We start from the raw sequence: 16,703 nt of genomic DNA, 5'->3' as shown, positions 1-16,703 counted from the left end.
GGTCAATAAAGCTCTGGAACCTGAGCTTGTTGATCCATATTTATTTTGTCAGGTGTTCCACGGTTAGTTAGCACCTTCATTTAATTCAGCCATTTGAGAGCTCCGTGTCTTTTTGCTAACCTTTCTTCTCCTATTTGTCTTCTGTTACTGTTAGTCAGTCTTTGTTCTTGTTTAGACACTAAGCATCTGTTTCTTTTCTATGAACCATATCTCTTGGCAGCAGATGTTTTTTAACAGTTGTATGAATCCAGGCTGATGCTGTTTCTCTGTCTTCTGTTTGTTGTCTTTTATGAAGAAACGGTTCTCTTCCGTACTTCAGGTCTCAAGCACGGAGAGTATCCTGGATTTTTATGATGTTCTCGTAAAGCTGGATTGGTTAAAGATGTTAACATTCAGGGTGGCTGGGAAGAATTAGTCTACCTTTAGCTGTGTTCCAGAGACAAGGTTTTTGAGCATCCGAAAAGAGTATAGGAATTTTTCTAATCAAAACCAAGGTACCATTGTAGACAAGCAGCAAGGAATGAAAATGGGAAGAAAAAAAAAGAAAGAAAAGCGTTTAGGGGGGAGGTATTTAAATAAATGTCACTAGAAGCCCTGCTCTATGTCACGACCACAGACTTCTCAAAAGAAATCTAATCTTGCAATGCTCTTTAAAATTCTTCATCTGATTTTGTGCCCAAGTTTTTGTTTCGTCTTGGTTGTGGCTAAATATTGACTTTTTAACTGTACTTTTCTCCAAGTGGGATTTGTTCCACTCCTCTTATTTCCATCGTTTTTGTCTTTGATGTTTTGAAATAATTCAAACTTACTGTAATGTCTGTATAAAAATAGTCTTGCGTTCCTTTCTCTGGTCAAATATTTTAATAGTTGAGGGTATCTATTTTTATAAAATAATGTGTGCTCCAGATAGAGAAATCTTTAAAGAGATTTGTACACAGCCAGTCTAACGTAGCTGTTTTATAATTTTCTTGCTTTCAACTTACTTCATCCATATTTAAACCTTCACCCATGAAACCGACAATGCAAATTTCTGAATTTTAGTGGAGGTGTCTTTTTTTTAGCGTTTTTGTTTGTTTTCCTTTTTCCCCCAGTAAGCTGACTTTTGGATAATTACATATGTTTTTAAAACTGTTCATGTACAGTGATGTGTCATTAATGCTATTCAAATAATTAACACCTTGCAGAGGAAAATTCTCTGTTCTGAGTCCTTCAGATTGTGAAAATGGAATTTCAAAACCGGTGTTAGTCTTCAGGGGTTACCTCTGGAGACAAGATGGTAGCAAAGGAAGGGTTTCTTTGAAGTAATATGTTTATGCAGTCAGAGAACTGCATATTTATTTGAAGTGATCCACTCGAGGTAGCACACGGCTAGGTTAAAATGACAGTATTGTGCATCTTGCAAAAATTTTCATTAGAAATATCCTAAGATATTAAACCAAAACAACTCTCAGAATGTACTGAAGATCGTATGCAAGAAAGAGGATAAATTTAAGTGAGGACAATTCAAAATACAGTTCAGATATTCTTAGAAGTTATCAAAGGCATAAATTGTCCTTTGTATATTTTTGCTTACATACAGTTGTGTGTGTATGCATGGATATAAGAGCCCCACGTGGAAATATATTGAATCTGCAATCATCGAATCATCGAATCTGCAAATAAGCAGAAGCTAGGTACTGCCCTCGGTGCCTTTTTGTGCTATGACCAGCTTTACCTTTGTCTGTGCCTGAGAGGGGCTACTCTTGTGTTTATTTCCCACACAGAAAGCAAAAAAGAGTGCAATTTAAAATGACCCTATTTGCTTCCCAAAGTGAGAAGACCTATTTTTAACACTGCATATAGCTCACAGCAGCTTTTGAGCACTATTCGATTGATCTGTGTTGAAATTACACAGACCTACAACACCTGCAAATCATAGAATTATCTATAACATTTAAAAAAAAAAAAGGCAAGTAATGAATGGCTTTCCTACATCATGGGCAGACACGGGCTTACAGTCTGTTGTCATACCATTTAACCTAATTTTTTCATACCTCAATTTCCTGTCCCATGGGACAGGGAATATGCATTTCCAGCCTCTGCTGTAGGGGAAACTAGAGTCTTGAGGCCAGGAGACTTCTGTAAAACAAAGCCAAATTTTATCCAACAGCAGTTCTTTTCCATGCACTGTATTTCTGTGCAAAACCTGATTGTATAATTAAAGGCCATGCCATAGGGCACAGATAAGTGCTCATATAAAATTTTCCAGCACTTGAACTTAGTAGTTAACATTGGCATTTCATCATCTCCATGGATCCTGGCATGCTTTTCCAATCATTTTTATCATTTGCTGTTATTCAGGGAATTAGGAATGCTGAATTCTGTTCCTGCATTTCTGCAGAAGCCTGTTGTATGTATAGCTGTAAGCTGTGGCACAGTCACACATACCGAAAGCAAAGAAGTGGATTTTAATTTCACTGTACTGCACTCGTTAATGGTTCTCAGAGGAGCAGCAGTGCCTTTTACAATTGTGAGTTTATACTATGTTAGTTTAGAAATGGGGGCCAAGTCGCAGTCTTGTTATTCACGTTGTCACCCATCCTCAGAAGTTCTCAAAATTCTTTGAATGCAGAACTTAAAAGCTATTGATGGGAAGCAGATGTCGGTACACACTTGATGAAATGCGTAATGGTCTGAGGAGTTTCTTTTTCTATTGTAAATAAAAACACACACACAAAAGGGGTGGATAATGTGATGAATATACTCCGTTCTGGTTTTAGGAGCTTCCTCCCAAGCTACTGATGAGTTACTTAGACAAGCAGAAGTGACAAAAAGTTTTGCAAACAGGGATGAGTGAACAGAGAGAGATTTTTGGATCCCAAACACCAACAGCTCTTTCCCCCAAATGCTAAGAAGTGGGCTTGATGCGTTCCTGTTAGATAGAGGAGAGGTACCAGATAGGTGGAGACTGGCAGGGTTCCAACAGATGGTCTTCCATCCGAGAAACAAAGCCAGCAGAAGGAAATGTGGGCTTCCCTTTGGAGATTTTATGTCAAAAATTAAGGTCTTTGTGGTTCCTGGAGAGTTAGCAGCTCCACTTTTAAAATCCGAACAAAGTATAAATTCTTTTGTCCGTTTCTTTTATAATCTTGTGGCATTTTGTGAGTAGCAACTTCGGTGCCACTCTTAGCATGTGATTTACACGAAACAGAAAATGGAAAGGATGCATTTTTTTTACTTTGCACTTTTCATCACAGTGGACAGGAAACCAGATCACCTTTGAGCACCTTTAGGCTGCTCATGTGAAAACCTAAAATGCTGTTGTGTGCGCTCAGCCTTTTAACAATTAAGTGCTGGGGGACAGCTAGGTGATCCTGAGAAACCTGTCCTCTGCTCTCACGCAGGGATGATCGCGTTGCTGACAGCCAAATAGGAGCTTCCCTAACGCTGAGTAATGCAAGAAAGCATTGAGCTCCACTGCCTGAACTGGAATACCTGTTGGGAAAGTAGGACATGAAAGGTTGAGGGGTACAGGTGACTCTTAAAACATATGTAACCTTTCCTTACACACATACATGCATGAATACACTGCTATAGCTAATTTATTTTCAATTATAAGCAGATTAACAAGTGACTATTTAGTAAACAGTTTCATTTTTCTGTCTGTTATCTTCCTTTTTCATCTGCATAAGGTTCTGATATTTTGGTTTGCCTTTATTGTAGTCGTACACTCTGGTATTTATCACGGACCGAACAACCTCAAGAAAAACAATTTCTGTCATCCAAATGGCTATAGGGTTATTTTGAGGGAAAACAACTGCATCCTGCCATAACTTAGTTAACATTTCACTTTCCCTTGAGGATTTCCTGTTGGCGGAGGCCCAATGTTAATTATGTTTTTATTTCTATAAAACAAAACTCTGCCAATGTGGCCATATTTATTACTCACTGCGATCTCTTTGTTTCTTGCAGTTCTAACATTTTAAAAAGTTCCGTATTAAAGCCTCACTTTCTTGCCAAGGTAGCTGTTAGCAGAGCTTATCCTGCTGCAAAACAACATTCATGTGGATCTGTTTGTTGCTTTTTTTCTTGTGGTTTTGGTTTTTGTTGGTGGTGGATTTTTGTTTTTTTTTTTTAAAGCATGAGGCTTTTTCTTAAAAAAAGCCTTACATGCATCTTATTTTCATAAAGAAAATAATAAGAATTTTTGAAAATTGAAGACTGGCTCAGATTTGAGACCATCACCAAGGTGTTTTCCTTCCAAACAGCTGTGTAAAGGAGCTTAAAAGTAGCTTTCTGTGTTTGTTCAGCCCACTATGATGCCATTTGCAATCTGCTTGTGTTGGGCAATGTGTAGTGCTGGAAAGCATCGTTCTCCTGGAGGCAAGCTGCTTGGACTGCAGATTCTTTGAACTAATATTCCACCTGTGTCTGTTTTGAATATGAGGCACACTAGGTTGTTGTAAAAATCAAGGAAAAACCTCGTTTAAAAAAAGGAACTCTTCTGGACAATAACAAATATGAATTATTATATTATATAAATATATTCTTTCCTCTTACCTGTAGAATTTTGCATCATCCATTTGAAAACATATCAGCCTTTTAAAGTTTTTAAAATAGAGCCATGTAGAGACATAAAAAGGTAGCACAAAGATAATAACAGAGCGAGTACCTACCTCGGAGGGAAAAACGGCTTCATAAATGGTATGTACTTGGGAATTTATGTAGAGGCTAATTTTTGTTGTGCACAGCCTATTTCTCCAGCAGCCTTCAGGTTTTATTTACTGATTTCCTGCACTTAATATGATGTATTAAGACAATTTTGAAAACTTTTGTTTAATACATTTAGTTTGTTTGTGTGTACCTGCAGGTATTATCTTTTAGTAAAGGCTAGTTCCCTCATTATTTGTAATCCCGTCTTATTTACTGCTCAGCGCACTTAAAGCACTTAACTCAAAATAACTTGGACGTTGCACATCTGTGATCTCTTTAATCAATGTTGTTGAATTTCTAGTAAAGAGCATCAGAAGGACCAGTTCTTTTGATTTTTTTTTAGTTTAAAACCTAGTACACTTTGCCTTTTCTATTTATGAATTTTGTTTTAAGGTTGACTTCTTGAATTGAATTGCTTAAAGTATTACCAGTATGTTTTGTAGGGACTCAGGGGAATATTGGTGTTCTGCAGCCTCTGCATGTTATACTCCAGTTGGTGCTCCAGAAATGTTTTGGGTTTTGGTTCATGTGCCTGCAGTTACTCATTTTCAGATGTCAACATGATTGAAGCCATGCAGTTACGAGATTGCCTCCTGAGTATTAAGGCAAAAAGTTAGATAAAAAATTAATTTGGCGTAAAGATACAAGCAATAAGCTTGAACAAGTGTGTTAGGTGACACACCAAGGGGAGTCATCAGGTTAAGCAGTGGTTCACTGACACGCACGCACATGTTTGTGTGCTTATCTTTTGTACGCATTTTAAAATGAACCAGAAGTTTCAGCTGGGCTAATACAGCTTAGAACAGGACGCAGCATTTCTGTTTTAAATGAAAATCAGCTTAATAAAACAGTGAATTTTGGGGTTTGGTCAGGAATATGTTTTAAAACACAATGAACCTTGCTGGTAGCGAAGGAGCTTTATTAAGCTACGTGTTCCTGAGCATGTAGGCTTCGTTTGGGTATGGTTTATGTCACGTACGCTTTTATCATTGCATGAGAGAATCAGTTGCTTTAAGAAATGGAGCCTGAAATAAATAATGTAATACAGTAACATTGGAGTGGGGAACAGGTATGAGTCCACGATTTGAAAGGATTTTTTTTCACTGCTAGTCAGTATTCAAGTTGCTTTTGGAGGTGTATTTTGCCTGCAGTTTCTAGTAACAAATTCTGTTGAAGTCCGTAAATTCTGCAAAGACTTGTAGCAAGAAGCCTGCTAGACTTGTTGCTTAATGAAATGCTGTTGCTTAGACAGTTTAATCTATTTCAGGATACTCTTAAGTTCTGTGGTGACTTTTTTGCCATTGTATACCTTCTTTAGTTATTAGCTGGTGTAGAAAATCTTACGTTTCTTCTCTTTGAAGCTTTTTGGAGTATTTTTACAGATAGCACTGGGGAGCAAAGAAGGAATAATGCTGCAGCAAAGTAGGCATCTAGCCCTTAACTTATGAAATCTGGTTAAAAAAAAAAAAAAAAGTAATGATACTCTTTTTTGAGTAGTAGTAAAACCAATTTTCCTTCTTAAGCAGATCTGTTTCCATTTTGTGAGCCAGAAGTTACAGATTTGGCAGGGCCATCGTTTATTGGAACAAAATACTTAATAATACTTAATAATACTCATCTCCAATGAAGAGAAGGCAGCTTTCTTGAATTGGCAGCCTAGTGATAGTGGACATTTTAAACAGACAGCATAATACTGAATTCTGCAATACTTTGAGATGTGTTGTCATGTAATGCAATGTTTATTTGTAGTAATTGTAGAAAAATAGGTTAATGTTGGATAGATGTAAAAGCTTTGTTTTCTTGCCTGCTATGTATCTGGCACTCTCGCATGTTTTCAAAAAGTACCTTGAAATCCATCTGTGATCCAAATCTGACCTTCTGGAAAATTCGATGAAGCAAATAGTCCTCTGTGAGAGTCAGAAGCTGCTCTTCTGTACGTTAGATATTGTTTTGGGGAGAAAGAACTGAAAACGCTTTTCTCAAGTGCTGATATTCAACAAAACTTCTGAATTCTTATGTACAACAGGAAAAAAGAAAAAGAAAAAAACTTCAGGAAAAAAAAGACTTTTTGTAAGAGGTAATGGGCATTTAAAATTAAAGTTACGCTTTTGTTGTGTTGGTCTGTGTTGCTCTTTGGGACTCTGAAGCTATGTGGCAGCTCCTGGCACATTTAACTGTAGTGCTAAAATGGGTGTGATGCGGATTTAAGTGCATTACGTTCAAGCCAGACTAAGGCTGTTCCTGTAGAGTAGCTTACATCTTTTGATGAGCTGAAGTAATACTCTGCAGGAAAACAGTGACTTCTGCGTGCCATTCCTCATGATTTGACTGTGGGTTCTAATTGCATTTTTGTTAGTTCTCCCATAAAAACCATATTGGTTATAACCTAAAGCTTCAGTGACGAAGGGGCAGGGAGTGAACACAATCAAACACGAGCTGTAATAAAAGCTTTAAGGAATGTTAACAACACAAAATCCGCACTGAAAGTGGTGTATCATCTTGTGCACAAGGCATGAGAAAAGAGATTCGATAATTTGACAGTAGTTAAAAGGGATTAAAACAACTTAAAATACTACACTGAGCAAGGCCCAGCTCAAATTTGGGTCTTGGTCTTGTGAGTGCTTCCATTGCTGTGTTCCCCGAGCCCTGCTTGGTCTTCTCCGAGAAGTGCCACGGGAAGCAGCTGCTTGGTTTGGGCCGCATCTGGGCCTCACCTGGCTGCCCCGGCTATGTTCAGAAATATTCTTTCCATCTTGACAACTTGACATTACTATTAAATTAAGAAAAAGACTTTTGAGACTAAATCAAAGGCTTTTTAAAATATGCTTAATTAGAGGCACTGTGTCTGCTTACTGGTTCATGCTCTTTCCAGATAAAGACTTTAATAAAATGTCTGTCTTTGAAACTATTGACAAAGGAAACCTTTCTTCTCATCGCTCTTCTTCCCTCCTTCCCCTCGCTTCAGCAGGCTGGGGAGAAATGCCTAACGTCCACACAAAGACCGAAGCTTCTTGGGGAGAGCCGTCATCCCCTTCTGCTGCAGTTGATAATGGCACTTCAGCGTGGGGGAAGCCCCCCAGCAGTGGTACAGGGTGGGGAGATAATCCTGCCGAGTCGGCAGGGACATACGGAAGAACAAATGCTCCAGCTGCTGCCCCAGCACTGTGCAAACCAGGTACGTGCAGAGACGTCACTGTCTTAAGGGGCTGGGGAAAAAGGGCAAAGCGTGTTTGCTTCTGCCAGTGCCTTTAAACAGAGCCTCTTCTGATTTTTCTGTGCATTTAAATCAGAGACTTTCTTAATTTAATTTTCAAAACTCCCATTAGCTCTCTTAAAATTTATGAGATTCCAAATTCATTTAAAGTTATGAATTTGATGCATTGGTCCTGTAAATATAAAGGTGTTATGAAAGCCAAAACTTCTGCCTTGGCTGTGATAATCTTTAAATTTCATTCCTACTAAATAGCAGATGTAGTCAGAGGTTCCAGAAAACCTAAAAAGAGGACTGAGAGGTCTTGGAATGAGTAATCTCTGCTTTAAACAGAGTAAACAGAATAAAACAGATTGAGCTGACGCAACCTCATCATTTAGTGTAAAGTGTTTCTTGCAGCCTGCTTGCTCCTTTCAGATCCCATTCTTCTGAGATGTGAATGAATTTCTGACCGTTAGTAACCTTGTAATTTGGTTTTGTTCACTGGAAGAATGTGGTAGCCAAAATGGTGAGATTCATTGAAAGCAAAATTGCACATTACGAGTGTGTGGTCATACTTTTGGTTCCCCGTTCCCAGGAGACTGGAATGATCACAGATCTTACTTGTTCAGGAAAAAGTAAGACTTGCCATTGCTAGAGTTTTTCTATTATAGCGGTATTTAGAGCACTTTTCTTTTTTGCTAGCTTCAAAGGAAGAGTTCTTATCATTTAATGCCAATTAAGCTATTTGATGAACCTCTCTATATATCTCTTGAAAATACTTAAATGCTGGCATACAGGATATGGTATAAAAGGATATTTCTGTAAAATTTGCATAAAATTAAATCTGATTTTCTTCTCCCTCTTTCCCTCCAGCTTCAAAATCTATGCAAGAAGGCTGGGGCAGTGGTGGGGATGAAGTGAATCTCAGTACTAGTCAGTGGGAAGATGAAGAAGGAGATATGTGGAATAATACTGCTTCACAAGAAAGCAGCTCCTCCTGTAATTCCTGGGGGAATGCCCCAAAGAAAGGACTTCAAAAGGTAAGACAAAAATAAAGATAATCTCTAGGAATGAGTAGAATTACAGTGCAACATTCCTAGAATCAGTTGCCACAAATTCTCTCTTGCATTACACCTGGCATTAGACCTCCGACACCAGAACACAAAAAGAGCTTGCCACTTCAGTGGTTTGAATATAGCTTACCTTGTCTGCAGGGGCAAGTGGAAAATATTTGACTTCCAGCGTGTTTGGTGCTTCAGGAGGTCTTGTTGCTTTTGTTTTTTGTAAGTTTTATAAGCGTTCGTGGATTCTGAAGAAATGATAACACATTAACAGAAAGAAGTGTTAAGTGGGCCTTCAGACACTTTCTGTGGTGGTAGAAAAGCAAATGTTAGTTTCTGATGAAGTGGTCCAGCAAAGATACCTATTTCCTACTTGGAGAAACAAACAGATAATTTTTAAGGTATGTACTGGTGTGAGAAAGAAGCAAATTTGTACTGACTTCAGGCTTAACCAAGAACATATACAATTATGTTAGGAAGTTTTGCATTGCACAGTCATTATTTCAGGACAAGGCCAGCCTACAACTTAAAAGGAATTTGGAACACATACAGTCAATCAGTTTGTTATTCCATTAGCCAACATAGGCCAGTGATTCAATCAAGTATATAGTGTCGTAGTATTTCAGATTTTTGTATTTCATTATGGTTTTCTGCCAAAGATTAAAAATCAAATACTTAAGATGAAAGGTGGCTTTATTTCAGTGGTCAGCAAATCACATCGTAAACAGTACACTGAACACCTATTCAGCTGAGATAAAGTTTTAATGATTTGTAGGGGAAGAGACTCATAGTTTCGTTGTTTGTAGTTTCTTGAATACCTTATAAATAAATGTATTAATATATCATTTAATAACATTTTATTAATATGGAAAACTGATCATGTATTTGATGTACATCTCACCGGTATGGATACGGGAAGCAGACCATTAATGGAATCTCTTGCTTGTTTACCAAGGGCATGAAGACATCTAGCAAGCAAGATGAGGCCTGGATCATGAACCGCCTGATAAAACAGCTCACAGATATGGGCTTCCCTGTGAGTAGTGTTTATAGTTCAGCACACCTGTGGCTTAGTCTTTGTAGCTTTTACTTGTTCTGTCTTTCACTGTCTCAGACTGTAACTACAAAAAGATATTCAGTGTTCTTCAGACTGGGAAGTAGAAGAATTAGAAATGTAGAAATACCTAGAGTTAGAAATGTACTCCAGTTTCAGAAATCTATCATAAGCTGGTAGAGTGCTCTCCGAGATTGCTTGGTGGCATTTATAGAACTTTTGAAGTTCAGAGTTTTATTTATAACAGGTGTTACTTTGAACTTCAGCAGTAATTCCACCTCTGTTCCTCACTCCTTATTAAATTCATGACATTAGAGTATTGCTTTTTTTTTTTTTTAAGAGAGACACATAATAATAATATTGAAGTTGCCCCTAGAAAACAGGAAGAAACTTAAATAGCAGAAGAGTGTGGCTTGACCTTGTAGAAATGGTACTTACTTGACAAACTGAAACAAACTAAATTGCCATGGGAATTGGTAAAAGCCAAAGAAAAAAAAATGTGTGCAGGCTTTATTTGTGCCACTGAGTAAATACTGAATCCAGTACTTTGAGATGTATCTGTTTTCTCAGTTTTCATTGAAATTATACAAGCATGATTACTTTTTCTCTTAACATAATCCCTGTTTTTGACAGAGAGAGCCAGCGGAAGAGGCCTTGAAGAGCAACAATATGAATCTCGATCAGGCCATGAGTAAGTGTCTGTGTAAATAATTTTTTTCCTCAAAAGCAACAAAACAAAAGCTCATGATTCTGAGAGTTTGCTCTCATCCAGTTCAATTGGATAACATTACTTTTCTAAGATGTTTTTGCTTTTGTAAGCAAGACACACTTTTGTGAACTGCTGTTGGCAAATTCACCTTGTGTCACCTTATTCAATCCATTTCCCCTTTCTATGAAGGTGCTCTGCTGGAAAAGAAGGTGGAAATGGACAAGCGTGGAATGGGAGTGACCGACTATAATGGAATGGTCACCAAACCCCTTGGCTGCCGCCCACCACCAATCTCCAAAGAGTCTTCCATGGACCGCCCCACCTTCCTTGACAAGGTAGGTTCAGAAATGTGAAGGTGGTTTACAGGTTAAAACCATACACTGTAGTAATACTGATGATTACCACAGACTGTTTATAAAGCTCTAGAGAGAGATGTGATATGTAATTACATATTTCTGTATTCTTTTTCTTCTCTCTTTCAATTTTGCATGAATTGAGTCCTCGTGGAAAGAACCAATGATCTGATTTCCACAGAGAAACAAATAATTGTTATCCCAAGTGTTACACTTAAAAATGAAGCCTACTAAGATATTACTAATGCAACAGAATTAGAAAAGGGAAAAGCAAAGAAATGGAGCAGGGAAGGCCTTTCGCTCCATAAGTCCTGAGAGTCAGTGAGTGACCCTTGCTCAAATTAATGATCAAGTACAATCAAGCCCAAAATCTTCAAGCATTAAGCTTCTAATTTTTGTTTTGGTTTTGAGCTCCGTAAAGATTTCAGTGAAAGTTCAGTATGTACACAGGAATGAGGAGCTGAGGTATTTTTAAGTCAAAGAGCAGACGTGCGCAGTCATAAATAGCTTCTCAGATGAGCTTCCTCTTCTGTGGTCACGTATTACAAATTTTCCAGCACCACGCAGTGACCGAGGAGAAGGCTGCAGGAGTTAGTGGTGTCCAGGATTCAACAAAGTGCCTGAAGAACAGGATGTAGGGAAAAGTGCAGCCAGATCTTCAGTAGGAAATGGGATTTACAACCTGACACAAAGTCCTACAAATAGACCCACCAAAACACCTCAAAATTCACATATTCTATTCCCATCCAAAATTGTTAATAAGGAAAGAGCATTCTGTGGTGCCATTCTTTATTTCATGAGTTTTCTGAAATGCTCCTAAAGGTGGTGGTGGTCTTTTCTGAATGCAGAAATCAGTACCTTTCACAAGCTGTGCTGAAACCAATTCATTTTACATAAGCTGTTTACAGGATGTGAGACAGTAGTGATATCTAGTCTTGATCACACATATTGTACTGAAATCTTTATTTTCCAGTTGCCCATCCTGTGTTTTTTTAATAGTCTTATGTTTAGCACTACGAAAGTTACAGTTTGAGCTGTGACAGGTTCCTAAGTGTTGTGGTGAGAAAATTAGCATGGCACTGTGCTAGGACATCTGATAAATGCTGACCTCTTAATGACAACTAGTGCTGTTTCTGCTGTCATCATAGCCTAAACAGTTTGAGTTCCTGTTCTGGTACAGTGCAAACTGTAAATTAATTTGACTAAACACAAATGTATCTTACATAATAAGGAAAAACGAGCATCTGTATAAAATTTGCTTTAGAAGGTCTTTACATACCAACGTTCTTTGTGGTAGTTCAAATACTGCCACAGTGTCATGGCAGTTTCCTCCAAAGATATATGTTAGAAAATTGCCCTTCAGCTTTTGAGGGAATAACATTTGTTGTTTGTGGGCTCCCTACTCCTTGGAATGATACGGTGTCCATTATGGCGTTGCTCCCTAACCCAGACGTGTCAGGCTTAACCTGACTCTTCTTTCTTCTTTTTCTCTTCCTGCCGCATAAAATTCATTCTTAACTGTAGCCAAACTGTTTGTTCATGGCAAACCTTAATGAGTATGTTAATTGAAAGATCCCTCTTCTGATGAAGGTCACAAAATTAGTGTATGCATGCCAGTTAGCCTTTTCTTTTCTAGGATAACAATATCTTGAGCAGATTGTGAAAGAGAGAGGTGCATTATGTGAGGCATAACACATAATTATGGAAACATATGTTAAACACAACTTGAGAAGGGAGTACTAAAATCATTAGTATTCATACAGCAAGTAAAATCTGTCAGTCTAGGCATAATCTGTCACAGTGAGTTTAGTATAACAAAGGAAATAATCCCAAACTATATTTGTTAGCTATCAGAGTGTTGAGCAACTTGCTAAGTGAATTAAACAAATAGAGTTTCTATGCTAAGAATAGATATTTTTTTTCCCCAGAGACAAGTCTTTTCATATTTGCATCTTATCCTACTGGAGCAACTCCTTTTCTCCAGAACCCTTTTGCCCTTTGAGGTAACACTTCAGAGCATGAACGTGGAGCTGCCTCAGCTTCTGATCAGGTCATCCATCCTTTTCCATGGTTGGTGAATGAGCGCTCTGCCATGGCCACACAAAGCAATCCAGCCAACGTTCCTGATTTTACCTATTCTCTTACCAGGCCATTATCCTTTTGCTTGGCTTTGCTGAGTCTTCAATAAGTTATGCAAGGTTCTTCTTCACAAAATCGTAAGCTGAGTTAATGTGCTCATTACTACCCCTTTACCAGCTGATTCTCTCAGCACTTTCCACACATATTATTTTGTGTTGCACTGAGTCAATCTTTGGCATTCAGTGCTTTGTTAATTGTATTATTTTTCAGGACGTTATCTTGCCCTGTAGCACCATAAAAGGAGAAAGGAGAAAATCCAATGTCTTCAAGAAAATAAATATCCAGCCTAACAGTACCATGATACATGATCTCAACCACGCTATCTCATACTTGGTGGTGAGCGTGCAGTACTTAGGTTTGCATGAAGATGTTACCTGATGTCTTCTGGAGCCATCAAATTTGTAAGAAAAACGTGTAAGATTTTACTGGAAGCATCCTGAAAGAGTAAATAAGCCCAGTGTATTTCAAAGAATCTTTTCTAAAAGTGTAGGGACTGGGCTTGGGTACCATTCCTGAGTACTAGGACTCACATTTGTTGTATATTCTCCTACACCTATTGAGCATTCTTCTTAGCTCAGAAGAAAAATGTGGTGTTCTGCTGATCTGTGCTGACCACGCCTTAGTTGAAGACCTCGAACTATACAGAGATGCCTTGTAATATTTTATCACAATTCAGATGCAAGCATTGAACTCGGGACCATTGAGAAAAGGCAAGGTATTTATCAAAGATACAAAAACAGAGCAGAGAAAGAACATCAGTTTTTTGAAACCAATGCCAAAGTGTATATGCTGCACACAGCACCAGGGTACCACTTTCCAGTAAATGTGCAGTGTTTTATGGTCTTTATGCTGCTACATTGCACCAGTGTTGTTGGTTTGCTTGCCTTCATACAGCTTCATCACCAAGGCTGCTGAAGCATCAGTAGAATCTTCAAAGCTTGGAAGATCTGTTGAGTGATTGATATGGGTGCCAAAACTGTAACAGAGTACAGCTAATGGCTAACTGCGCTGTGCTCCTTATTTCTAATCTAACATATCCTTTCTTTATGAATTGGTGTGGACTCATAACGCTACTTGTTCCAGCTGGTGAAGGAAAAGATAAAAAAGGAAAAAGGGGGAAAAAAAAAAAAAGCTTTCTTCAGGGCTCACAGTCTATTCCCTGTTGTCATTTCCCAGATTTGTTTTGGTGCTGTAGATGTTTTTTGCCAAAGAAAAGATTTAGCAAATTGATATCAGTGCATCCCATAATCTGAATTACAACACTGTTTTATTTTGTCATATACTTTGTTCCTTGCAATTTGTAGATTATCAGATGAATATCAGGTGAACTCACTGAAGAGAAGTATCATCAGCCAGCCTTAGCATTAGTTCAAGCTAGCCTTCTACAGGGCTTCTGTTCCTTCTCTGTGGCAGACTCATTATCCCTTCTTCTTTCCTCTACCTTCACTTTTTTATGCTTTCTCCCTTATCACCAGCATAGAGTGCTGTCATCTTTGCCCTGATGCTGCTTGCAAACTTTCTCCCAAATTCTTGAGAATGTAGGAAATTCTCCCCTAACAAATTAAGCCCTTTCACTTCTGTCTTGGTTGCTGATCAGCTCTTTTTCTCTACTGTTGACAAATCCAGGTCTACAAGGCCTGATGCTTGTTGGGTGCACTCATGTTTTTCCACAAATATTCTATTTGGCTATGCTATTTCCTTGTTTCTAATTCAAATACAGTGTTTGTTGGAATTTTTTCCAACCTCTTCTTTCACATTCTGGTTCCACTTGTCTCTCATGAATGTCATAGTTTTTTCTCTTGCGGATAATGAACGAGATATTTTATCATCATGCAGAAACACCTCTTGAGGCTTGCAATTAGATGTTGATCACTGGATTTTCAAGTTAGATTTTTTTCTTCATTTCTCCGTTTCTGCTTCCTTTGATCCAGTGACAGTTTCTATTTTGTGCTTTCAAACTTTGAAACCTCTTTCAAATTTCCCATATTCAAAATAAAAAAAACCAGCACTTCTTCAAGTATTACTTTCACTGCAAGTTTCTTCTGCCTGTACCTACCTATCTCACAGTAGGTTTGAAAAGAGCTTATTTGAAGGTGGAATTCTATTTCTTTTGCTTCCTTCTTTGGAAAAGGTGGTTTGTTTGTGGATTGTTTTTTCTTCTTCTTCCTGTTTTAAGAAGATATTGACGTGTATTTTTTACTAAGTACTTTTGTAACTGACTTTGTATAAAGACCCCTGGCAAATTCCGCAGTCTGGCATCTGTCTGTTGGGCTGTCTTGATTCATGAAGTGGCAGTTGTTGCGGGCAGGTGACTGCCTAAGTGCCCAGGAATCCTCTGCTAAGTTGTCTGTATCTCATAGGGCTAAAAGATCTTTCTGTCTTATTTAGCACAAGAGACTCCTGTGAGAGACTTTCCGAAGTCCTAGAAGTAATATTTTATTGAGCGTCAGTATGGTACTTTGTGTTCAATAAATATAGAAGGAAATAGTGCCGCTGCTAGGATTTCCCACTTGTGTGAAGTCCCTTCAAAGAACTGAAATACAGGGCTGGGTTGAGCATGATTTTGGCGAGTCAGATGCGGGGAGGGGGGTTAGTTGATGAGCCTCAGTGAGAAATGTAACATAAATTCGTGAGAAAATCACTGAAGAGGGATGGACAGGAAAAGTCAGGTTAGAAAAGATTATTTTTCGAGTAACAATTACTGCAGAAAGAGCCTGAAAAACATCAGATTACAAACTGTTGTCAGCAGTAAAGGTGTCACCTAGTCTGGATTTAGAATGACTGATGACTGCTTTCTGTTGACCGGCTGAAATACTTTATGTGAAATGAATTGCTTTCAGTTCCCCTTGCAGGGTACATTTGTGCAGCACAGTTGGCCTCTTCTGATAAGTTCAAATTCAGAAAATTAGAACCAAGTCAATGCGAACAATGTGTGATAAACTTGCTACAAAAGACCCGTGCTGTAGTTCAGCCAAAGAACGCGCTTGTGATGAAGGTGGCCTTGCAGAGCACGTCTGGTCTGGAAATCAGATGCCCAGATCTCCAGCGTGGCTTCTCCTCCACCATCCTCAGCCCTGCTATAATCCTTCAATGAGAAAAAATAATACCAGTGGGACAATATTTGAGTAAAGTTTGGGGACAGGAAGGGATTGCACTGGTCTCTCTCGGTCAATAGTTGTTCACAAAGGAAACAATGGCACCTGAAAGAGAGCACGCACGGAGCTTGAAATTATTTTCACTTTAAAGGGGGAAGGGTAGAATTGTAAACATATGTCTGTGATCTAAGGAGAAATCCTTGAACCTGTTACTGTCATGCAAGCTGCAGTTGTTTGTAGAGTGTGACTGATGTCCAGTAGAATGTAAAATATCTTGAGCTGAAAGGCCTTGGGGATATCATTAGAAAATGTCAGTGTCCCCCTCAGGATAGTCAGATAGCATGTCAAGTGTCACTTCGCCTGATGGTAAAGAAACTTTTCTTTGCATCAAAGGAGAGCTGTTGAAA

General features: G+C 38.4%; 1 protein-coding gene across 20 annotated transcripts in view; it reads left to right on the top strand.

Annotated features, from left to right (window-relative positions):
- TNRC6C (trinucleotide repeat containing adaptor 6C) overlaps positions 1 to 16,703 on the top strand; it is a 297,118-nt gene that overhangs the window by 259,484 nt on the left and 20,931 nt on the right. For 11 of the 20 annotated variants that reach the window (XM_080560646.1, XM_080560636.1, XM_080560640.1 and 8 more), the window contains 6 exons: positions 6,719 to 6,769; positions 7,658 to 7,867; positions 8,759 to 8,925; positions 9,902 to 9,982; positions 10,634 to 10,691; positions 10,899 to 11,044. In XM_080560646.1, coding sequence (XP_080416772.1) covers positions 6,719 to 6,769; positions 7,658 to 7,867; positions 8,759 to 8,925; positions 9,902 to 9,982; positions 10,634 to 10,691; positions 10,899 to 11,044 — 713 coding nt within the window. The remainder of the gene's footprint in view (positions 1 to 6,718; positions 6,770 to 7,657; positions 7,868 to 8,758; positions 8,926 to 9,901; positions 9,983 to 10,633; positions 10,692 to 10,898; positions 11,045 to 16,703) is intronic. The other 9 variants (XM_080560645.1, XM_080560641.1, XM_080560644.1 and 6 more) reach the window with 3 other exon arrangements.

This window comes from Anser brachyrhynchus, assembly GCF_964034855.1.
Source record: "Anser brachyrhynchus genome assembly, chromosome: 18".
NCBI classification, from domain to species: Eukaryota; Metazoa; Chordata; class Aves; order Anseriformes; family Anatidae; genus Anser; species Anser brachyrhynchus.
This window is presented reverse-complemented; position numbering and strand designations above follow the sequence as displayed.